General features: G+C 40.9%; 2 protein-coding genes across 10 annotated transcripts in view; one reads left to right on the top strand and one right to left on the bottom strand.

The window, feature by feature from the left end:
* The window catches only part of LOC139574746 (rho guanine nucleotide exchange factor 9-like), a 90,132-nt gene extending 76,278 nt beyond the window's left edge, over window positions 1-13,854 (top strand). For 6 of the 7 annotated variants that reach the window (XM_071399597.1, XM_071399601.1, XM_071399598.1 and 3 more), the window contains one exon: window positions 5,565-13,854. In XM_071399597.1, coding sequence (XP_071255698.1) covers window positions 5,565-5,743 — 179 coding nt within the window. In that variant the 3' untranslated portion in view covers window positions 5,744-13,854. The remainder of the gene's footprint in view (window positions 1-5,564) is intronic. The other variant, XM_071399599.1, reaches the window with a different exon arrangement.
* Window positions 13,318-19,670, bottom strand: LOC139574749 (ankyrin repeat and SOCS box protein 12-like). Of its 3 annotated transcripts, none has more exons than XM_071399609.1 (5): window positions 19,307-19,670; window positions 16,357-16,516; window positions 15,835-16,017; window positions 15,057-15,585; window positions 13,318-14,803 (listed from the first exon to the last, which is right to left on the bottom strand). In XM_071399609.1, exons 2-5 carry the CDS (start codon window positions 16,510-16,512, stop codon window positions 14,670-14,672), a joined length of 1,002 nt encoding a protein of 333 aa, XP_071255710.1. In that variant the 5' UTR covers window positions 16,513-16,516; window positions 19,307-19,670; the 3' UTR covers window positions 13,318-14,669. The 3 variants fall into 3 exon arrangements, with proteins under 3 accessions (XP_071255710.1, XP_071255712.1, XP_071255709.1); XM_071399611.1 differs by having other exon boundaries at window positions 19,238-19,484; XM_071399608.1 differs by having other exon boundaries at window positions 19,233-19,326.
* Between the last annotated feature and the right edge of the window lie 5,629 nt (window positions 19,671-25,299).

Here is a 25,299-nt window from a genome sequence, read left to right as displayed (position 1 = left end):
CATGAAGTAAAAATGCAGAAGGTGTAAAGAATGCCAGTTGGATGTGTGTTGTTTGCCATTGTTGATGTGATGTGTGTTTTGTACCGTTAGACTCATCATAACAGATGTGTGTTTGCCAGTGTTGATGTGATGTGTGTTTTGTACCGTTAGACTCATCATAACAGATGTGTGTGGTCTCTCTGTGAATGTTGTTTCTGTTAAGATGGCCCATTCCTCAGTCTAGGGGCTCTATTGGAATGAAATTGTCTATGGAAGAGAGATGTGCCATTTGTACCGTATTTAGAAGCATAAAAAACATTTGGTTCCCTCCCCATTTTATTTAATTTGATCAAAAATCAAGTGTAGCCTACCCTCCCCTTTATTAAGGCTGGTTTATAAGCATTGCATTTATCCTGGCCATTAGCCAAGTAGCCTCTGGATACAGAGGTTTTAAATGGTCTACTGAGAGTGACGTGAAATATTTTTAGAGGTTTTTGCCCCCATGCTTTTTCAATTGACATACCTGCATACTTCATTTAGCTTGTTCAGTAGGTTATCCATCCCCATTCTCAAAGAGCGCCCCTCGTTTGAGTACAAAAGACACGTTCCTCCAAACTATTCAGTCCTCCTATAATGCTTTATCAACTCCAGATTGTTTTGAGGATCTGCCTCGCACATAGGCAACGATACAATCGACAGTATCCTAGTATTTTGCATAGATGTGTCAGTGTTATGCGTAAAGACATTTAGACCTACCTGTGCACACAGTGCCATGGAACGAGAGATGCGCTTTATGACATCATGCTTCTGACCCCACCCTATTTATAAATATTGTTGCTGTTTTAAAAAATATATTGTTTTCCGTTTCATATCAAGCCCTACGTAGTGCTACCCTTACCCTAGGTCTAGGATACTAAGGCTGGTTCAACAGCAATACGTCTTGTCTTTTTTATCCCGGCCTTGCAACGCAGCCGATCCGTAAAAGGTGTTTAAATTTCCTATTCGTCAGAGTACCTTGAATTGAAAATATACTGCACATCCAATAACAGACATACATATGCCTACCTGCTTGCTACCTTTCGCTTGTTCAAGTATCCATTCCCATCTCCAAAGAGCTCCTCTCCTCAGGTGACCAAACACTCGCGCCTCCAAACTTATTTCAATTGTTCAGTCCTATAAAGCAGCATCAGCGGTAGTCCTAGGCTATATCTGGCTTATTGAGAACGTGCCTCACACATACAATACAATTTACGGTAACTTATAATGTTTTATTTTAGGAGAATTGCGATGTGCTTGTAGGCTAGGCTTGTTGAAGCCAATTACAACAATGTTGACTGCCAACACTCCAAGTGTGGCTATTGAGCAAACACTGGATGTTTTTTAATTTACTGTTGCTATTAAGTTATTGTAGCCTATGCTATTTAATAAACTGTAGTATCAATATACTATCAACTGTAGTATCAATATACTATAAACTGTAGCAGTATCAATATACTAGCAACTGCAGTATCAGTATACTACCAACTGTAGTAGCAATATACTATAAACTGTAGTAGTATCAATATACGATCAGCTGTAGTATCAATATACTGTAAACTGTAGTATCAATATACTATAAACTGTAGTAGTATCAATATACTACCAACTGTAGTAGTAGCAATATACTGTTGACTGTGGTAGTATCAATATACTATACAATGTAGTACCAATATGCTATCAACTGTAGTATCAATATACTATACATTGTAGTAGTATCAATATACTATAAACTGTAGTATCAATATGATATCAAATGTGGTATCAATATACTTTAAACTGCGGTAGTATCAATATACTATAAACTGTAGTGTCAATATACTATACACTGTACTATCAATACACTATAAACTGTAGTTGTATCAATATACTATAAACTGAAGTATCAATATACTATAAACTGAAGTATCAATATACTATAAACTGCAGTAGTGTCAATATACTATAAACTGTAGTGTCAATATACTATAAACTGTACTATCAATACACTATAAACTGTAGTAGTATCAATATACTATAAACTGAAGTATCAATATACTATACACTGTAGTAGTGTCAATATACTATCAACTGTGGTATCAATATACTATCAATTGTAGTATCAATGTACTATCAACTTTAGTATAAATATATTATAAACTGTGGCGGTGTCAATATACTATAAACTGTAGTATCAATATACTATAAACTGCAGTATCAATATACTATAAACTGTAGTAGTATCAATATACTATAAACTGCAGTATCAATATACTATAACTGTAGTAGTATCAATATAATATCAACTGTAGTATTATCATGATACTATCAACTGTAGTACTATCAATATACTATAAACTGTTTTATCAATATTCTATAAACTGTTTTATCAATATTCTATAAACTGTAGTATCAATACACTATAAACTGCAGTAGTATCAATATACTATAAACTGCAGTAGTATCAATATACTATAAACTGCAGTAGTATCAATATACTATGAAGTACAGTATCAATATACTATAAACTGTAGTAGTATCAATATACTATCAACTGTAGTATTGATATACTATAAACGGTAGAATCAATATACTATGAACTTTAGTAGTATCAACTGTATAAACTTTAGTAGTATCAATATACTATAAACTCTACTATTATCAATATACTATAAGCTGTAGTATCAATATACTATTAACTGCAGTAGTGTCAATATAATATAAAGTGTAGTATCAATATACTATAAACTGCAGTAGTATCAATATACTATCAACTGTGGTATCAATATACTATCAATTGTTGTATCAATATACTATCAACTTTAGTATAAATATATTATAAACTGTGGCGGTGTCAATATACTATAAACTGTAGTAGTATCAATATACTATAAACTGTAGTATCAATATATTATAACTGTAGTAGTATCAATATACTATCAACTGTAGTATTATCATGATACTATCAACTGTAGTAGTATCAATATACTATAAACTGTTTTATCAATATTCTATCAACTGTTTTATCAATATTCTATAAACTGTAGTATCAATATACTATAAACTGCAGTAGTATCAATATACTATAAACTGCAGTAGTATCAATATACTATAAACTGCAGTAGTATCAATATACTATGAAGTGCAGTATCAATATACTATAAACTGTAGTAGTATCAATATACTATCAACTGTAGTATTGATATACTATAAACTGTAGAATCAATATACTATGAACTTTAGTAGTATCAACTGTATAAACTTTAGTAGTATCAATATACTATAAACTCTACTATTATCAATATACTATAAGCTGTAGTATCAATATACTATTAACTGCAGTAGTGTCAATATACTATAAAGTGTAATGTCAATATACTATAAACTGTAGTAGTATCACAATACTATCAACTGTAGTATCAATATACTATAAACTGTAGTGGTATCAATATACTATAAACGTTAGTACTATCAATATACTATAAACTTTAGTATTATCAATATACTATAAACTTTAGTACTATCAACTGTACTAGTAATCAATATACCATAAACTGTAGTATCAATATACTATAAACTGTAGTGGTATCAATATACTATAAACACAGTATCAATATACTATAAACACAGTATCAATATACTATAAACACAGTATCAATATACTATAAACTGTAGTAGTATCAATATATTATGGACCAGGAGGAAAATATGCCGTGTCCCCAGCCGAATTGGTGTTGATGACAATGTCAAGACCGTCAATAACTTACAGAACTCGAGACAAATGCATGCAGTAGACTAAGCCATGGAACGCATGGATTGGCCAGTGAGTGGCCAGGCCCTAGTCACACCTACAGGTTGATTATTCTTCAAAACCCTTTCACACCACCGCCAGCTACTGCACTCATCATTCTGGCTGTGAAAATAGTACAAATATTTTGGACACACCCCCAGACCTATAGCGCTACCGCCATCTCTGAGATTTACCACTGGGTTAGGCTTGTTAAAATAGAGCCCTGGATGTGTGTCAGAACTGTGTTGTTCTGTGTTTGGTTTGGTGTGTCACAGTACTGTTCTGTTCTGTGTTTGGTTTGGTGTGTCACAGTACTGTTCTGTTCTGTGTTTGGTTTGGTGTGTCACAGTACTGTACTGTTCTGGGTTTGTGTTACATCGTCGTTTGACAGTAACTGTGTGTATTACATCGTGGTTTGACAGTAACTGTGTGTGTGTTACATCGTGGTTTGACAGTATCTGTGTGTGTAACATCGTAATTTGACAGTAACTGTGTGTGTTACACGGTTGGCACAAGGTGAAGTACTGCTCTTGAATTTTCAGATTCATTGTTAGATATCATCTTGAGAAAGAGGGCCTTGTTTTATGGACATGGTTTGAAAATGATAAAGGTATATCATTCATTAGAGTTTTGTTTACTGTAGAGATAATGCAACAAGATGCCATGGCAACTGATAAGAAATCAGAACTACTATGATTACCAATGGCATTGGAGCATGTTGATCTTTACTCTCAAGGCTCTCCCAGATGTCCATAAAGAAACAGTGTCTATAATCAGTTAACAACACAACGACACTGTGTTTTTCAAGATGCCATGGCAACTTTTAAATTTTCCATCATCAAATATTGATTATTCACAGTTTTATATTGGCTGTGGAGTAGTTGTTGTAATGCTCATAGATCGTAGTCCAGCAGCTTTCTATTCTTATAAATCTATTTTGATTGCTCTTACTTTGCGTAGTCTTAGGGTGCTATTCAATCAAACACGTAATCAGCAAAGACGGAATAACACTCTCCTTCGTCAATGGAAACGTCTGATTTCATACATGTGCTGGAAGAATGTTATTTTCCTGGTCCTCGTGTTTGCCTGATTCAAGGATTGTTTGAATAGCATCTCTAGTTCTCCCTTGTGTCATTACTAGAGCAGAGATGTGTATTTTCCATCCTCAAGCATCATCATATGATCATAATAGTATATGCTACAATCGTAACACAGTGATGAACAACGTAGTGCATAGTTGTAGTTGCTTGTTTGTTGTGAAAGCATGACTAGATGTTGTGTACAAATGTTCTGTTTCTGATCCAATACTGACCATGATTCTCTGGCTATCCACTTCTCCACCCCTTTGCTTCTGCTCTCTGCCTCTTCCCTACTCTGTTCCCTCCTTCCTGCCCCCTACTCTGTTCCCTCCTTCCTGCCCCCTACTCTGTTCCCTCCTTCCTGCCCCCTACTCTGTTCCCTCCTTCCTGCCCCCTACTCTGTTCCCTCCTTCCTGCCCCCTACTCTGCTCCTCCTTCCTGCCCCCTACTCTGTTCCCTCCTTCCTGCCCCCTACTCTGTTCCCTCCTTCCTGCCCCCTACTCTGTTCCCTCCTTCCTGCCCCCTACTCTGTTCCCTCCTTCCTGCCCCCTACTCTGTTCCCTCCTTCCTGCCCCCTACTCTGTTCCCTCCTTCCTGCCCCCTACTCTGTTCCCTCCTTCCTGCCCCCTACTCTGTTCCCTCCTTCCTGCCCCCTACTCTGTTCCCTCCTTCCTGCCCCCTACTCTGCACCTGCCTTCCAGGTGTGAACAGGTGCGTGCCCCCCTCCTACCCCCCTCCCCAGGATCCCCTACCCCTGGGACAGTATGACCTAGCAAAGGACTTGGCACATGCAGAGGTTTTTGAATTCAGTCAATCCAAACGAGGCCAGGCTCCTTTCTGGCACAACAATTTTACTAGATTAACACCTTTTAAGAAATAGAGAAACAGACTCTTTCCAAGGACCATCTATTTTTTTGTGAGAAACACTCAAACTAAAATGTTTGGAAGATTACATCGTTGTCCTGCGAAAAAGAATTGAAGACAAAAAAAAGAACTACTGGAAGAAGGACCAATGATGTTTATTAGTGAGTTTCGTTGTGGAGACTGAGTTTGTGAGTTGTCACCCAGGAGCCTGGAGAACTATGGATTCTAACTTCTTCGCTTCATTCTAACTGTTCTTGGTTCTAAGTTCCAATGCTTCTCTCCTCCAGTAGACACCACTGTTCCCTACTGAACTGTACTGTACAGGAATCCACTACTACATCCCTCAACCCCACCATCGCCATCTGAATGTCCTGGATTCATGGAGATAGCTTTTATTTTGTTCTTTTCAGTCTCCGCCTTTTTTCCATATTTGAAGTAAGCATATTTAATGTTCCTTTACCAGAACTAGTGAGTCCACCTACCTACAGTACAGTATGATTGTGTAGATGACAGGCGTTCTGTTGTGTTGATGTGTGTGTCTGTGAGGATTATGTTGTTGTGAGTGTGCACTGTAACGATGAGGCTGAGGCTGAAATGGCATCCTATTCCCTATATAGTGGGGTAGGTAGGGTGCCACTTTGACTGACAGGAGAGCTGTTGGCCGGTTCTAATGTTTCTCATAAGTTCTGTCGTCAGCATCACTGACGACTGTCCCATTAAAGACTGGTCAGACCATATCTCTCTCTCTCTCATTCTCTCTCTCATTCTCTCTCTCTCATTCTCTCTCTGTCTCTCTCTTTCTTCTCTCTCTTTCTTTACCCTCTGTCTCTCTCTCTCTCTTCTCTCTCTCTCTTCTCTCTTTCTTTACCCTCTGTCTCTCTCTCTTCTCTCTCTCTCTTCTCTCTTTCTTTACCCTCTGTCTCTCTCTCTCTTCTCTCTCTCTCTTTCTTTGCCCTCTGTCTCTCTCTCTCCTCTCTCTTTCTTTACCCTCTGTCTCTATCTCTTCTCTTTCTTTACCCTCTGTCTATCTCTCTCATTTTATCTTGTCTCTTCTCTTTACCCTCTGTCTCTCTCTCTTCTCTTCTCTTTACCCTCTGTCTCTCTCTCTTCTCTCTCTCTTCTCTTTACCCTCTGTCTCTCTCTCTTCTCTCTCTCTCTTCTCTTTACCCTCTGTCTATCTCTCATTCTCACTCTCTCTCACTCTCTATTCACTCTGTCTATTTCTCTCTCTGTGCTTTCTGTCTTTCTCTATTCCCTCTCTTTCTCTTTCTTTACCATCTGTCTCCTCTCTATCCCCCTCTCTCTCTCTCTCTCCCTCTCCCCCCCCCCCTCCCTCCCTCTCTCTTTCTCTCTTCTCAATCCCCATTCCCCTCTATATCTGTCTTATCTCTCTCTTTCCCCTCTCTGTCTCTCTTTTCCCTCTATCTCAGTTGTCTCCCTCTTTCTGTTCCCTCCCTTCTATCTGACTATGTTTTTGTTTAATGAGGTTGGACATCTAGTTGGATGTCTGCCATTATCCATCATATTACGGCAGGTCAGGGAAGTAATCAATAGCCGTAACATCAATACAACATTTACATTATCTATTACGCGCCAAACACTGTTGACAGGGTATAATCATTGCGTCCATCCACAGAGGCTGGCTGTTGGGTCACAAAGGGTTTCATGCTCCTGTCTGTCTGAGTACTAAGCTGTAGACCAGTAGAATGTCTGTCTGTCTCCCCTGTCTGCCTGAGTACTGAGCTGCAGACAGGTAGAATGTCTGTCTGTCTGAGTAGTGTGCTGTAGACAGGTAGAATGTCTGTCTGTCTGAGTAGTGTTCTGTAGACAGGTAGAATGTCTGTCTGTCTGAGTACTGAGCTGTAGACAGGTAGAATGTCTGTCTGTCTGAGTACTGAGCTGTAGACAGGTAGAATGTCTGTCTGCCTGAGTACTGAGCTGTAGACAGGTAAAATATCTGAGTACTGAGCTGTAGACAGGTAGAATGTCTGTCTGTCTGAGTAGTGTGCTGTAGACAGGTAGAATGTCTGTCTGCCTGCCTGAGTACTGAGCTGTAGACAGGTAGAATGTCTGTCTGTCTGAGTAGTGTTCTGTAGACAGGTAGAATGTCTGTCTGCCTGAGTACTGAGCTGTAGACAGGTAAAATATCTGAGTACTGAGCTGTAGACAGGTAGAATGTCTGTCTGTCTGAGTACTGAGCTGTAGACAGGTAGAATGTCTGTCTGTCTGAGTACTGAGCTGTAGACAGGTAGAATGTCTGTCTGTCTGAGTACTGAGCTGTAGACAGGTAGAATGTCTGTCTGTCTGAGTAGTGTGCTGTAGACAGGTAGAATGTCTGTCTGCCTGAGTACTGAGCTGTAGACAGGTAGAATGTCTGTCTGTCTGAGTACTGAGCTGTAGACAGGTAGAATGTCTGTCTGCCTGAGTACTGAGCTGTAGACAGGTAGAATATCTGAGTACTGAGCTGTAGACAGGTAGAATGCCTGTCTGTCTCACCTGTCTGTCTGATCGGACTAACACATGTCATCTAATTCCTTGACAGAAATTACAAAATTACAAAATTATGACAGATGATTTTTTTTTTTTTCATTTTGTTCAGCTGTCGAATAATTAACATTCACAATGAAGCTTTTGAAGTTCTGATGTGGCTCAGTTGGTAGAGCATGGCGCATGTAATGCCAGGGTTGTGGGTTCGATTCCCTCGGGGGACCACTATGAAAATGTATCCACTCATGACTGTAAGTCGCTCTGTATGAGAGCATCTGCTAAAAGGACAATGTTTTTTAAGGGTGAGAATGTTGTAAACTAGAGAGAAATAACCACTGGATGTCTCTGTTTATAGGTCTTAGTTTTCCTGTTTCAAAGTTTGAATTTAAGTTCATCAAATCGGTAATATTAATGATCAAATCTGTCATATTAATTATCAACTCTGTCATATTAATGGAAGCGATGTTCATACTTAGACACAAATATAGAAATATTATCAGATGATACCAGTTGATGGAAATCAAATACAGTATGCCAACTTGTGCAATGTGATATATCATTGTATCTACAATACTCACGACAATGTGATATAAAACAATTATTATATAGTTTTATGTCATTTGTTTGCCTTCTCATAGGCCCTATATAAATTAATTATTGAAGAAGAAGTCATTTAGATTTTATTTGTATGGTGTGTAATTTATGTTTTATTTTATTTCAGTAAAACAAAAGTGGATAAAAGGATGATTTGATTCCTGGTATCTCTAGAAAGTGTTCCTAGAATGATTGCTTTAGATCAGGGGTGGCCAACCCTCCTCCTGGAGAGATACCTTCCTCCTGGAGAGATTCCTTCCTCCTGGAGAGATTCCCTCCTCCTGGAGAGATACCTTCCTCCTGGAGAGATACCCTCCTCCTGGAGAGATACCTTCCTCCTGGAGAGATTCCCTCCTCCTGGAGAGATACCTTCCTCCTGGAGAGATACCCTCCTCCTGGAGAGATACCTTCCTCCTGGAGAGATTCCCTCCTCCTGGAGAGATACCCTCCCGCATGATTTTATTCCAGCCCTGCACCTACACACCAGACTCTACTAACCAGCTGGTCCCCAAGACCTTGATTATCTTGAATCAGGTGTGTTAGAGCAGGGCTGGAACAAAAGCCTGCAGGAGGCTATCTCTGATCTAACTGTGCCCTAACAAAAGTGCATCCCAAATGGCACCCTATACTGTATATAGTGCACTACTTTTGACCAGTGCCCATGGTCAAAAGTAGGGAATAGGGTGCCATTTGGGACGCACATAAACTGTGCCCTAACAGAGATGCTATCTAACAGGGATGCTATCTAACAGAGATGCTATCTAACAGAGATGCTATCTAACAGAGATACCCTAACAGAGATACCCTAACAGAGATACCCTAACAGAGATACCCTAACAGAGATGCTATCTAACAGAGATGCCCTAACAGAGATGCTATCTAACAGAGATGCTATCTAACAGAGATGCCCTAACAGAGATACCCTAACAGTGATGCCCTAACAGAGATGCTATCTAACAGAGATGCTATCTAACAGAGATACCCTAACAGAGACGCTATCTAACAGAGATGCCCTAACAGAGATGCTATCTAACAGAGATACCCTAACAGAGATGCCCTAACAGAGATGCCCTAACAGAGATGCTATCTAACAGAGATACCCTAACAGTGTCTTCCAGCGTCCCACTAGTGATTACTGGATCTATTCATGTAGCAACGATTGAATCAGGCATGTATTCTCTTTCCCACTCCAGTGTAGGACTTCTCGTCTCTCTGGGCTGTCCCAAATGGCAAACCAATTCCCTATAGGTCTCTGGCCAAAAGTAGTGCACTATATAAGGAATAGGGTGCCATTTGGGATGCTCTGTGCCTGCGAGTGGGGATTCCCAGTGTTAGAGAAACCAGACGGACAGAAACATGAAGGGCAGGAGCCTGGGAGCCAAACTGAATATCACTCTAAATATCACTCTAAATATCACTCTGAATATCATTCTAAATATCACTCTAAATATCACTCTAAATATCACTCTAAATATCACTCTGAATATCACTCTAAATATACACCAGTCAAGCACAACAACCTCCGCTCACATATGCAGTGTGTATTCCAGGATAGGTCAGGCTGTTTCCATGTGAGCGGGGGCTGTGCTTGACTGGTGCATTTACCCCCTAACAAACCCAAGCATTATTATTGTAGTACCAGAGCATCTGTTGAATATCAGGGACATTTCACTCTTTTTGTCTGACGAATACTAAGACTATCTAAAACCAAAATTTTCGCCTAAAATAACATACCCAAATCTAACTGCCTGTAGCTCAGGACCTGAAGCAAGGATATGCATATTCTTGATACCATTTGAAAGGAAACACTTTGAAGTTTGTGGAAATGTGAAATTAATGTAGGAGAATATAACACATTGGATGTGGTAAAAGATAATTAAAAGAAAAAAACATGTTTTTTTTTTCATCATATTTGAAATGCAAGGCCATAATGTATTATTCCAGGTTTGGTATGATTTCGATTTTGGCCACTAGATGGCAGCAGTGTATGTGCAAAGTTTTAGATTGAACCAATGAACCATTGCATTTCTGTTCAAAATGTTGTATCGAGTCTGCCCAAATGTGCCTAATTGGTTTATTGATACATTTTCAAGTTCATAACTGTCCACTCTCCTCAAAGAATAGCAGGGTATTCTTTCACTGTAATAGCTACTGTAAATTAGACAGTGAAGTAAGATTAACAAGAATTTAATATTTCTGCCCATATCAGATACGTCTATGTCCTGGGAAATGTTCTTGTTAATTACAACCTCATGCTAATCACATTAACCTAGGTTAGCTCAACCGATCCCGTAGAGGTTAAATTAAATGTAGATTAAATCAGTTCATTTAGATTTTAATAAATTTTCCTATTGATCTCCTCAGTGTATTAATGAAAGACGTAGGGGGTTGGACAGAAGGACAGAATGGTGGGAGATGATTATATAGTTAGTCAGTATTTGGTTTATTTACATTACTTTTTAATTTTCCAGTTCAACTTCCACATTTTATAGAAGCTAACTGACATAAAATGGTGAGGAAACAGACAGAGCAGTCATATTACGTGTGACTAGCAGCTAGCTACATGTGCATACTGTGTAAACAACAGATCATATATTATATTACAATATTAGTATTTTCCGTTGGAGACCGCCAACGGTGTTGCTTCAGTTCTAGTTTGAATCTCAAATGACACCAAAATTGTTCCCTATATAGTGCACTACTTTGGACCAGAGCTCCTGTTCAAAAGTAGGGCACTATAAAGGGAAGAGGGTGCCATTTGAGACCAAGTTCTAGCCTCAGTACCAGAGACCCAGTTCTATCCTCAGTACCAGAGACCCAGTTCTATCCTCAGTACCAGAGACCGTTCTATCCTCAGTACCAGAGACCCAGTTCTATCCTCAGTACCAGAGACCCAGTTCTATCCTCAGTACCAGAGACCCAGTTCTATCCTCAGTGCCAGAGACCCAGTTCTATCCTCAGTACCAGAGACCCAGTTCTATCCTCAGTACCAGAGACCCAGTTCTATCCTCAGTACCAGAGACCCAGTTCTATCCTCAGTACCAGAGACCCAGTTCTATCCTCAGTACCAGAGACCCTGTTCTATCCTCAGTACCAGAGACCCAGTTCTATCCTCAGTACCAGAGACCCAGTTCTATCCTCAGTACCAGAGACCCAGTTCTATCCTCAGTACCAGAGACCCAGTTCTATCCTCAGTACCAGAGACCCAGTTCTATCCTCAGTACCAGAGACCCAGTTCTATCCTCAGTACCAGAGACCCAGTTCTATCCTCAGTACCAGAGACCCAGTTCTATCCTCAGTACCAGAGACCCAGTTCTATCCTCAGTACCAGAGACCCAGTTCTATCCTCAGTACCAGAGACCCTGTTCTATCCTCAGTACCAGAGACCCAGTTCTATCCTCAGTACCAGAGACCCAGTTCTATCCTCAGTACCAGAGACCCAGTTCTATCCTCAGTACCAGAGACCCAGTTCTATCCTCAGTACCAGAGACCCAGTTCTATCCTCAGTACCAGAGACCCAGTTCTATCCTCAGTACCAGGTAGATGCATGATGTTTTATGGCATCCAGAGTTCTGCATGACACATGAGATGAACTCTTTGAAGATTTCATTTTCTCTTTTAACAACCAACCTGCCATTATTTTACACCCTTCCACTGTTTCATTCCATGTAATGATATGATGATTTCTCTAGGCCATTAGATACTGTTTCATTCCATGTAATGATATGATGATTTCTCTAGGCCATCATTTTCTGTTTCCCTCTCTCAAGGGATTATATGTATTCATGGCAGACAACAATAGAGAATATGAATCCACTGACATGCCATAATAATATTATTATAACACTTGATTGTGGTTTGCTGTCAATCAATAATGAATTGATTGGTGGTTAAGACATTAACATAACACTGGACTCTAGTTTATACTTTGATAAATCATGTGTTCATTTGATCAGTTAGTTCTCTGCCACACACTGACTATTGATAGAATATCCTACCACTCCTACAGAACAGATTGAAGGTAAATGGGTCATTTTCTATGGCAACGACACACCACGTAGGAGATCTATCTACTGTTCATGGTGTTAGCATGTATTTATGCTGAACCAATAAGAAACCTGGTAGAAGGAGCTATATGTAACCATCGTCCTGAATACATTCATGTACTCTATCTATTCATGTCAGCAGCTCTACTCAACACAATTATGGATTCTTTAAGGTGCATTTTGGAGACACACTATTTATTTTCCTTCCAATATTATCACAAATATTTATGAAATGTAATATGGTGTATTATGTTGATATTAATGTTGTTGTTTTAGTCATTGACAGTATAAGCCCTTGATTCTGTCGTTGGCGGGTGAGTCTATATTTAGGGCTGGAAGGAAGGAGAAATCTGTAGCAGCCATTATACATATGATGCACTGGTTTCGTCCCAAATGGCATCCTATTCCCTATATAGTCCCCATGGGCCCTCGTCAAATGTAGTGCACTATAGAGGGAATAGGGTGCCATTTGGGACGTACTCACAGTCATCATTACAAATCCTTGTTGCTTTTCTCTAGTTGGTTATACAGTAGTATGTGGTTTTAGAACCGTCAGGGTACTAATGTATGGACACTGAAACAGATAACAAGACAAGTAACAAGTTTAGTTGGAGCTACTAGGCTATTCACTGTACATTCACATTGCCATCTAGAATGAGGAGGGGGGTGGGGGGTTTGGACTCTGGTATGACTTCTATTTTATCTGTCAGTCTGAAATGTCATCACCATGTTTGTACAGTACAAATAGCAGGAACATATATTTTCTCTCTGGCCTTAGATTAGGTTTGTTTTGATTTGTTGTAGAAATGGAAAAAAACAACCCTGAAACTAAGTAATGCCTATTCAAATCCTGAAACTGTGAATGGGGAGCGTCGAGAAGTCTATGTGTTTTGATGTAATCAAAGAGCACTGGGAATTATTACGTTGTATTTCTCTGTAAAAACTGAACCACATTGATATAACTGTACTTCTGTTGAAATTAAAACCTCTATATACTGAACTGTGTTCGAAGGTCAATGTGAACGTTCGACAGGATGTCCTTATCCTGTAATGTGATGTAATATCCTGTCTGTGTACTAATCCTTCTGTTCAAATAAGGCAATGTCTTGTTTCCCTGTTTGTTTGCTGCTCCAGTGACTGACTGGGTTTGAACCTGGTTCGATGCTCTACACAATACTGTGTCGTTGAGCTAACAGCAAGGACACTCCTAATGCGAGCAAGATTCCACAAATGACATTGTTTTTAGCTTGACTAAAGATTACTTGCCAACGGTGAGAAGTGATTTCATAGACGGAGAATACATTTACAGTGGTAGTGTGACACCTAGTGGTTACTCGTAGTTTTACACTTCCTAAAGGTTTCTCCTGAAGCTCTGTGCACTCATATAACTGTCCAGGAGAGTTATAGTTTCAGCATCCTTCAACCAATTTCCAATGATTTCATTTACCAAACATTTGCTGAATTCAATCACAGAGAATAAGTTAAATAAACATGTTTATTCTAATTCAACCTCTACAGCTATTCAAAGGCAAACTTGGCATAATTATTATTCACACCTACAATAGAAACAGAACAAACTGGACGTTACAGCCCATGATGCACTCAGTAGAGACAGAAGAGGACGGTATGAAATTGTTGCACTTTTTTAAAAAGTTTTGCATAAATCATCCTCCATATTGCTTTCACCTAACATGTGTTTTCAGAACAGTGGAGATGAAGCAGAGGAATCCACTGTAGACTATTGAGACACAGCCAAATAGCGTATCCATTTGTGACATCATCTTCATGCAGAGTTCAGAGGTCAGGAGATAGAGGTCAGGTGAGATGTTTCAGGTAGTTCCTCAGTATCTGGGGAATGTCCAAGCGGTCTATGGACGTCATTTTATTAACCATGGGGAGGTATCTCCGAATCGCAAGCCGTGTCAGTGACATCAGAGTATTGGGACAAACTGGAAACAAAACACAGGGGAGGTTCTAGTTAATTCAATGAAATACGAGAAAGTCTCCAATGTTCTCATCATTAACAACCATCAATCAATTAGAGATACAGAACAGACTGAATATGTGACAGTCAAATATGTAACAAATGTATAACTTATGTGCAACAAATGTAACGAATCTGTATTAACTGTTTCACGAATATGAAACAACTGTTTCACAAATATGATACAAAAGTAAAACAAGTGTGTGTGATGTTCTCACCTCTCTCCTTGAGCAGCAGCACCACCGCTTCGTTCTGCTTGGTGGTCTTGTCAATAATCAGCGTGGGCAGATACACGTCTGCCCCAAAGTCTATGAGCAGCTGTATGTATTCCACTCCACAGCCATACCTGAGACACATCTCCAGCACCGTCTTGGGCTGCTTGATCCTGGCCAGCATCTTCTCTGACTTACAGTTATAGTTAGGATTAGCCCCGTGGAGCAGCAGCAGCTTAAAACAGTCCAGGTGTCCATATACAGCGGATATGTACAGGGGTCCCCTGCAGGCTGTGGCGTTGGAGGCCCACTCAGGGACTTTGGGCCAGACGTCGACCTCGGCTCCGAACTGAAGCAGCTCCCTGAGGACCTCCACGTCTCCCTCGCGGGCGGCGGTCAGCACCGGGGAACAGTTGTTGTACGGGCTGCCGTTGGGGTCGGCTCCAGCCTTTAGTAAGACCACAACACAGTCCAGGTGTTTACCACTGACCGCTGTAAACAGAGGGGTCTGGGCCTTCACATCAAGACTGTCCACCTGCAAAACCAATCAATCACCAAACAATAATTCATCAATAGGTTAAATCACATTTATTTCTAAAGCCATTTTTACATCAGCAGCTGTCACAACATGCTTATACAGTAGCACAGAGTAAATTACTGTTGTTTGAATCAACCTTAACTGTAAAACTACAGACTGTAAATTAAACCAGGATTTTTTTTGTCCATGTCAGGAGGTGTCTGAGTACGAGAAGCTAGTCCAAAGTACTCTATCACCATATCTCACCTCCGCTCCGTGCTCCAGCAGGAGTTCCAGACACCTCAGTTGGCCGTGTGCTGCGGCGGTCCGTAGGGGGGTAACAGGGATGCCCCAGCCGCTTCTGCTGTTGATACACGTTCTGTAGCTCTCCTGGGACAACAGCTCAGCTACCAGCACCACGTCATCACTGCTCACTGCCTGGTTCAGAGCCTGGGGAACAGAGCAGTATTATACCTCCACTTACCATACACACAGTGTTATTGGGCTGCACTGTTGGGTGGTATTCCCTACACTCAAAACAAACAAAACTGAAGTAGGGAGGTACTATCTGAACTTGTTCAATAAAATAAGCTTGTTTTACGTTTTCGGTTGGACATCATTTGTAAATTATGTCCTTATGAATACGACCCTGGTTAGGTCACACCCATGTAGACTTGGAAGTCACACCCTTACAATCTTCCCAGTAAGTCTGATACTGTGCAAGTCTACTGATGCTGTCTCAGTGATAGGTTGCTAAGTTACAAAGCACTGCAAGCTCATTGGTTGTACCTGGCCATGCTCATTGTCCTCCTCATCCTCTTCCTTGGGCTGAAGCAGAGAGAAGATCTTGGAAACGTCCATTAGACTCATCTTGAGAGGGTTGGTGGCTGTGTTGATACTGTCTAGGACCATACTGTTACTATAGCTGTAACAGTTACAACTCATCCATCTGAGGAGAGAGACAGAGAGAGAGAGGAGAGAGAAAGAGAGGAGAGAGAGAGAGAGGAGAGAGAGAGAGAGAGAGAGCGAAAGAGAGTAGAGAGAGAGAAAGAGAGGAGAGAGAGAGAAAGAGGAGAGAGAGGGAGAGGAAGAGAGAGAAAGAGAGGAGAGAGAGAGAGAGGAGAGAGAAAGAGAGGAGAGAGAGAGAGAGAGCGAAAGAGAGTAGAGAGAGAGAAAGAGAGAGAGGAGAGAGAAAGAGGAGCGAGAGGGAGGGGAAGAGAGAGAGAAAGAGAGGAGAGAGAGAGAGAGAACGAGAGAGAGAGAGAGAACGAGAGGAGAGAGAGGGAGGGAGAGAAAGAGAGAGAGAGGAGAGAAAGAGAAAGATAGGAGAGAGAGAAAGAGAGAGAGAGAGAAGATTGAAAGGAGAGAGAGAGAAAGAGAGAGAGAGGAGAGAAAGGAGAGAGAGAGAGTGAAAGGAGAGAGAGAGAGAGAGAGAGAGAGGAGAGAGAGAGAGGGTGGATACAATTCAGTTAATGAATAACCTTTATAGATCCTCGGAGGGAAAATTGGAATCAGACACCGGCATCAGAAAAAGACAGGGAGAGTACATACACACAGGCATAGCTAAACTGATTGGGTTTGTACCAGCCAGAACTCATCTGTGCTTCAGGACAGTAATAGATAGAGACAGGGAATAGATAATAGACAGGGAATAGATAGAGACAGGAATAGATATAGACAGGGATAGATAGAGGCAGGGAAAAGATAATAGACAGGACTAGATAGAGAAAGGGAATAGATAGAGACAGGGAATAGATAATATACAGGAATAGACAATAAACAGGAATAGATAATAGACAGCACTAGATAGAGATGGGATTAAATAGAGACAGGAATAGATAATAGACAGGAATAGATGGAGACATGAATAGATAACATACAGGAATAGATAATAGACAGGGAATAGATAACATATAGGAATAGATAGAGACAGGGAATAGATAGAGACAGAAATAGATAACATATAGGAATAGATAAGAGACAGGGAATAGATAGAGACAGAAATAGATAGAGACAGGGAATAGATATAGACAGGAATGGATAATAGACAGGAATAGATAGAGACAGGAATAGATAATAGACATCAATAGATAACATATAGGAATAGATAGAGACAGGAATAGATAGAGACAGGGAATAGATAGAGACAGGGAATAGATAGAGACAGGAATAGATAACATATAGGAATAGATAGAGACAGGGAATAGATAGAGACAGGGAGTAGATAGAGACAGGGAATAGATATAGACAGGAATGGATAATAGACAGGAATAGATAGAGAATGAATAGATAATAGACATGAATAGATAGAGACAGGGAATAGATAGAGACATGGAATAGATAGAGACAGGGAATAGATATAGATAGGAATAGATAATAGACAGGACTAGATAATAGAAAGTAATAGATAGAGACAGGGAATATATATGTCACGCCCTGACCTTAGAGAGCCTTTTTATTTCTCTATTTGGTTAGGTCAGGGTGTGATTAGGGTGGGCATTCTCGTTTTTCGTTTTCTATGTTGGCCTGGTATGGTTCCCAATCTATCGTTGCCTCTGATTGGGGATCATATTTAGGCAGCCTTTTCCCACCTGTTGTTTGTGGGATCTTGTTTTTGTGTAGTGCCTGTGAGCACTCCATTACTTCACGTTTCGTTTGTTTCTTTATTGTTTTCTGGGAGTTTCATTTAAATAAACATGTGGAACTCTATGCACGCTGCGCTTTGGTCCAATCATTCTAACGATCGTGACAATATAATAGAAAGTAATACATAGAGACAGGGAATAGATAGAGACAGGGAATAGATATATGGGAATAGATCGAACAGGAAATAGACAGGAATAGATAGATATGGGAATAAATAGAGACAGGGAATAGATATAGATAGAGACAGGGAATAGATAATAGACAGGAATAGATAGATATGGGAATAGATAGAGACAGTGAATAGATATAGATAGAGACAGGGAATAGATAATAGACAGGAATAGATAGATATGGGAATAGATATAGATAGAGACAGGGAATAGATAATAGACAGGAATAGATAGATATGGGAATAGATAGAGACAGGGAATAGATAGATATGGGAATAGATATAGTTAGAGACAGGGAATAGCTAGATATGGGAATAGATATAGTTAGAGACAGGGAATATATAATAGAAAGTAATACATAGAGACAGGGAATATATAATAGACAGGAATGGATAGAGACAGAAATAGATAGGCCACTTAAGTGCTGGGAATGTTTGTGTTACATGCATCTCTCACACACACTACATAGAGCCCAGTTCACAGAATAATATATAACATTCAGTTCATTTACTCTCAGACATCTGTAAATGTGTTATTGGAAGCCAAGCAGGATGAGCACTTCTTGAAATAGACATTACTATGCAAGAGTTAAATTAGTGAAATCCACATCCTCACCATATGGGTTTGCACAAGTTTGCAGAGAGGGCATAATGGGGAAATGGATTATGAAAATGAAATATTTCTAAGTATGATCATGGAAAATTCGATCAAAACCAACAGATTTGGGGATTGTTAAAAACTTCCAACCCAGACAGAATCCCATTCCCCATTTAACTCCTGCTATAGCTACCATGCTCCAAAGACCCAGAGCCACACAGCAAATGGTGGTTAACAATGCTTTCCACTTACCTCACCTACAGGGTTACCAACCAGGGATTTTTCTGCCAACAATGTTAATCAGGACGTTGGTAGTAAACACTTACCACTCTCTTATAACTCCATGGTCCGTTGGTCACGTGGAGGAAGAGGAGACTCCAAGAGGAATGTGTTGCTGTATCCACACAGGGACTGGGGTCTGGGAGCTGAGTGTGAGTGTGTGTGTGTGTGTGTGTGTGTGTGTGTGTGTGTGTGTGTGTGTGTGTGTGTGTGTGTGTGTGTGTGTGTGTGTGTGTGTGTGTGTGTGTGTGTGTGTGTGTGTGTGTGTGTGTGTGTGTGTGTGTGTGTGTGCGTGTGTGAGTGTGTGTGTGTGTGTGTGTGTATGTGTTGGGTTTTGTGTGTATGTGTGTTGGGTTTTGTATGTGTGTGTGTTGGGTTTTGTATGTGTGTGCGCATGGGTGTGCATATGTGTTGCTGTCTAACACAGCAGAGCAGAGAGGGGGTCTGGCTGGGTGCTGCTGGGGGGCTATTTTTAGTCCCACAGATGGACCTTTCTAAACTTCCATTCTTGGAGAACTGTGGGGGGTTATAATTAGATGGGTGATAGACTAGTGACACTGACACTCAGGCTGTGGGTTGGGTTGGTGGGCAGGGGCCTTGGTAATCCCTGGTGTTTCACTGTGTCCTGAGTAAAGATTACATGATAAGGCAGCACTTCTAGAACTGATGGTCAGTGGTAGAAATACAACACTAAACTACTGTACCAGCAAACATGTCATCAGATGATGTGTGATCTGAAATCAGATAGGCTTACTTCAGTCTATTTTCATTTTAGCTTGCCATAATCACCAAAAGTAACTTTAACCCTTTAGGTTTCAAATATAGTTTTAAAGAGTGTAAGTGTGTAATGAAATCCTTTAAGAAAAATTATTTGTGCTGTATTGTGTCTACGTGTAACAGGCCTGTCATCACCTCCATTTCTTTAGTTTACACTGTGACTGGCAACCATCTTATAGTCTGTGCGCAGCTGTCTGACTGTCAGAGAGGCTGTTGTAGACTATCAGCTGTTCACACAGCCCTGCCCTGCCTGCAGAACCATGATCAAGAAGACCTCTGCATTTGTAGAAGTATGGTGGTCATCTTACATTCTTTCCCAAGATGATCTACACATTCCAGGCATTTTGGGAAGTGAAGTCTGTTTCCGCCTCTCAAAAACACAGGGAAGGGAAATTATTTGATGTAACCATTGTTTGCTTATAGCTTAGATTACTTTGTCCTTATAACTGAACTGAAAATGTAGCCAATTTCTCAAAGTAGGCCTGCTTTTGTAGTTTAATTATGCCTGCCTATAATATACGTTTCTACAATAAAATGTACGCAGGTAATAAAGTATACTATGATATAATATCATAAAGCATCATGATTTACATAAAATGTTGTCATATAAAAATATATAAGCAGGCAGATAACAACTGAGGTTAGCCAAAAGTATTTCTAAATATTAACTTTTTCTTTATTGGACCCTCTTCATCTACCCCACTCCAGTACGCTAGGTGGCAGTAAATACTCATTGTTAGCAGCACTGCGCTCGCAAGAAGATAAATGTTGTTCTGTTGTGGTTTTGGGTGTGTAGCTAGCTAGCGAAAGCGTTTTACATTTTATATAATAGCTAGCTAATTCATCACAACGTTTGGGGATACACAATTGCGCCAACAAGGTTCGATTTTTAATGTTATGTGTACGTTGTAGTTGTGTGCACTTTACTATATTCGTTGAGGCTAGACGTTATGGTCTGCTGGCATCAGCACAGCTAGCTAGTTTAGGTAGCATCAATCCAACTTTCGTCAACTCCTCTCGTTACGTGATTCAGTTGTCCGTTAGTTGATCAGAAAATCCTGAAAATAATATCACATAGTGGCCACAGTGTTTGATATTAGGTCGGGTTGTTCAACCTTTGAAAGTCGAAGTTACGTTGGCAACGTCATAAACAAATGCGGCGCCATGTTGGCGGAAGTTGTGTTCCCTAGACATTGAAGTGGCATTCCCGGCGGCGTGAAAATGGCTTTTTCTTGGCCCTAGGTATGGAGGAGAACGAGGCACTGGAGATCTATTGCAGGAGAATGATAACACAGGTCAACAATCAACTAAACCCAGAAGCTGCAGGGGGGTGGAGAGAGAGCCAGGAGGAGAGGGAGGAAGAGGGGGAGAGAACAGCCCTCCGAGGGAGGGGGAGGCAGGGGTTGCAGAGTGAGATGTGGAGTAGGATGATCATACAAATACACAGAAAACAGAACACAGAAACTACAGCAGCGAGTGAGAGGAGAGAGAGGCAGAAGGAAAAGACCGTGAGGAGACAGAGGGAGTGTGAGGACCTTGCAGGAGAGTCTGTCCCTTTACAGCTCATTTCTGCCCTGAAGAGGAAGACTTTCACAGAGGAGATGAGACGGGTGAGACAGACACTTTATCTGGGCATAGTAACTGTCTATCAGTTCTGGTGGGTCTACCCTTGTTTAGTCTCATTGTATCTCTATGGGGGTGAGGCAGACTGGCTGCAGCAATTACTGACTGTGTGTGTGTGTGTGTGTGTGTGTGTGTGTGTGTGTGTGTGTGTGTGTGTGTGTGTGTGTGTGTGTGTGTTAATTAACAGGCCATGGACACGGAGCTGCATGACCCATCAGTGTGTGAAGTGTGTGTGCAGCAGCAGGCAGCTTTGTCCCTAAACACCTTCATCAGGAGGAAGACCACTCAACTAGACACTAACATACTGGAGGATAAACTACACACACACCTCTGTAACAGGGTACAACACACACACACACCTCTGTAACAGGGTACAACACACACAAACCTCTGCAACAGGGCACAACACACACACACACACACACATCTCTGCAACAGGGCACAACACACACCTCTGCAACAGGATACAACAAAACACACACCTCTGCAACAGGGTATAACAAAACACACACCTCTACAACAGGGTACAGTACAACACACCTCTACAACAGGGTACAACACACCCTCTACAACAGGGTACAGTACAACACACCTCTACAACAGGGTACAGTACAACACACCTCTACAACAGGGTACAGTACAACACACCTCTACAACAGGGTACAACACAGGAAGACGGACTGCACATAGAGTACAGAATCTTCAATTGTGGTGTTCCTTTCTGCTTCTGTCTTGTCAATACATTCCCTGCTTTGCTCTGTTATTATTTTAGGTTTCTGTGCCAAAATGGCCGTCTAAACTACCAACTGTCCCAGAAAATAATATGGTGTGTAGTGGGTGAAGTAACCTGTGTTCTCATGTGTTGTAGGACGCTGTGTGTCTGTTGGGAGAGTTGCTAAGGGGCCTCCCCAAGCCCTCTGACGCCCCCAGCAGGATCTGGGAACAACTGCAGGCCAGAGGAAGACAGCAACTTGGGGTTACCTTGGAGACAGAACAGGAATCTGGATGTACCCAGACAAGAGAACGTCAATCTGGGGTTACCCTGACGACAGTACAAGAACTGAGCTAAGTGTGCCCTCATGCTGGCCATGTGACTGAGCATAGCAGAAATGGCACCCTTTTCCCTATGTAGTGAACTAGTTTTGCGTCGAGACAGCCCTACGTGGAAGTGGATTGCAGCCTGTGACTTTCACTGAGTGTCATTGATCATGTGTATTATAATGAGATTCTTCTTAAAGTATAAAAGAAAATACAATTCCAACTGCAGTACAAAATACATTGTATTCTTGTATTCAAGTTTCACATACAACACTGTTAAAAGCAAATAATCATCATGGTTTTCTCAGTCCTTGACCGTCCATTATGCCTTCAGTAAACATTAGAACAACTTCCTGGGTTATACAGTCGTGGCCAAAAGTTTTGAGAATGACACAAATATTAATTTTCACAAAGTTTGCTGCTTCAGTGTCTTTAGATATTTTTGTCAGATGTTACTATGGAATACTGAAGTATAATTACAAGCATTTCATAAGTGTCAAAGGCTTTTATTGACAATTACATGAAGTTGATGCAGAGTCAATATTTGCAGTGTTGCCCCTTCTTTTTCAAGACCTCTGCAATCCGCCCTGGCATGCTGTCAATTAACTTCTGAGCCACATCCTGACTGATGTCAGCCCATTCTTGCATAATCAATGCTTGGAGTTTGTCAGAATTTGTGGGTTTTTGTTTGTCCACCCGCCTCTTGAGGATTGACCACAAATTCTCAATGGGATTAAGGTCTGCTGAGTTTCCTGGCCATGGACCCAAAATATCGATGTTTTGTTCCCCGAGCCACTTAGTTATCACTTTTGCCTTATGGCAAGGTGCTCCATCATGCTGGAAAAGGCATTGTTCGTCACCAAACTGTTCCTGGATGGTTGGGAGAAGTTGCTCTCGGAGGATGTGTTGGTACCATTCTTTATTCAAAGCTGTGTTCTTATGCAAAATTGTGAGTGCGCCCACTCCCTTGGCTGAGAAGCAACCCCACATATGAATGGTCTCAGGATGCTTTACTGTTGGCATGACACAGGACTTATGGTAGCGATCACCTTGTCTTCTCCGGACCAGCTTTTTTCCGGGATGACCCAAACAATCGGAAAGGGGATTCATCATAGAAAATGACTTTACCCCAGTCCTCAGCAGTCCAATCCCTGTACCTTTTGCAGAATATCAGTCTGTCGCTGATGTTTTTCCTGGAGAGAAGTGGCTTCTTTGCTGCCCTTCTTGACACCAGGCCATCCTCCAAAGGTCTTCGCCTCGCTGTGCGTGCAGATGCACTCACACCTGCCTGCTGCCATTCCTGAGCAAGCTCTGTACTGGTGGTGCCCCGATCTCGCAGCTGAATCAACTTTAGGAGATGGTCCTGGCACTTGCTGGATTTTCTTGGGCGCCCTGTAGCCTTCTTCACAACAATTGAACTGCTCTCCTTGAAGTTCTTGATGATCCGATAAATGGTTGATTTAGGTGCAATCTTACTGGCAGCAATATCCTTGCCTGTGAAGCCCTTTTTGTGCAAAGCAATGATGACGGCACGTGTTTCCTTGCAGGTAACCATGGTTGACCGAGGAAGAACAATGATTCCAAGCACCACCCTCCTTTTGAAGCTTCCAGTCTGTTATTCGAACTCAATCAGCATGACAGAGTGATCTCCAGCCTTGTCCTCGTCAACACTCACACCTGAGTTAACGAGAGAATCACTGACATGATGTCAGCTGGTCCTTTTGTGGCAGAGCTGAAATGCAGTGGAAATGTTTTTGGGGGATTCAGTTCATTTGCATGGCAAAGAGGGACTTTGCAATTAATTGCAATTCATCTGATCACTCTTCATAACATTCTGGAGTATATGCAAAATCCCATTTTACAAACTGAGGCAGCAGACTTTGAAAATGTAATATTTGTGTCATTCTCAAAACTTTTGGCCACGACTGTACACTCCAATAGTGAACACGTTTTCATATCATCGCAAACAGTTACAACACAGTTATTATAGTTCAGCCATGGAAAGTGTTCATGCAATGCAAACATGTTAAATACAGAGTAACAAGTAAATGCTGTATGTTTTACATTTCTAATGTTAGAGCCAATAGCAACATTAGCTGAAGAACGCTCAACTCCGTTCGCTTATATCGAGGCGGAGTTGAGTTTTGATAACTGGTTGCGTGATATGCGAGCAACAACATTGAGTCACCATCAGTTGATACTTGTTAAAAAGTCAATTCTGAAAACGCCTACCTGTACCTATGTTTGTCCTGTACAACCGCGGTCCTTCCATAGGGTGCCGAAATTCATACTTTGAATAAAAACTTTTAGCGAATACAGACCTTGACTTTTTCCTAATTTATGTTGCTTGTAAACTAGCTGTTTATTATCTATGCATAGTCACTTTACACCTACCTACGTGTACAAATTACCTCAACTAACCTGTACCCCCGCACATTGACTCAGTACATTGAAAATTCTGCTGCCATAGAAGTGTCCATCCATGAAGGCTCAAGGTCATTGGCCACAGATAAAATGACTTCAAATCACGTTATATGTACAGTAGCTTTGATTGGACTGATCATGTCAACATCATACTTTCACAATTTTAGCTAGCAGTCAT

Source organism: Salvelinus alpinus, chromosome 4 (assembly GCF_045679555.1).
Source record: "Salvelinus alpinus chromosome 4, SLU_Salpinus.1, whole genome shotgun sequence".
Taxonomy (NCBI): Eukaryota; Metazoa; Chordata; class Actinopteri; order Salmoniformes; family Salmonidae; genus Salvelinus; species Salvelinus alpinus.
The sequence above is the reverse complement of the archived record's forward strand: the minus strand, read 5'-3'. Positions and strand labels throughout refer to the sequence as shown.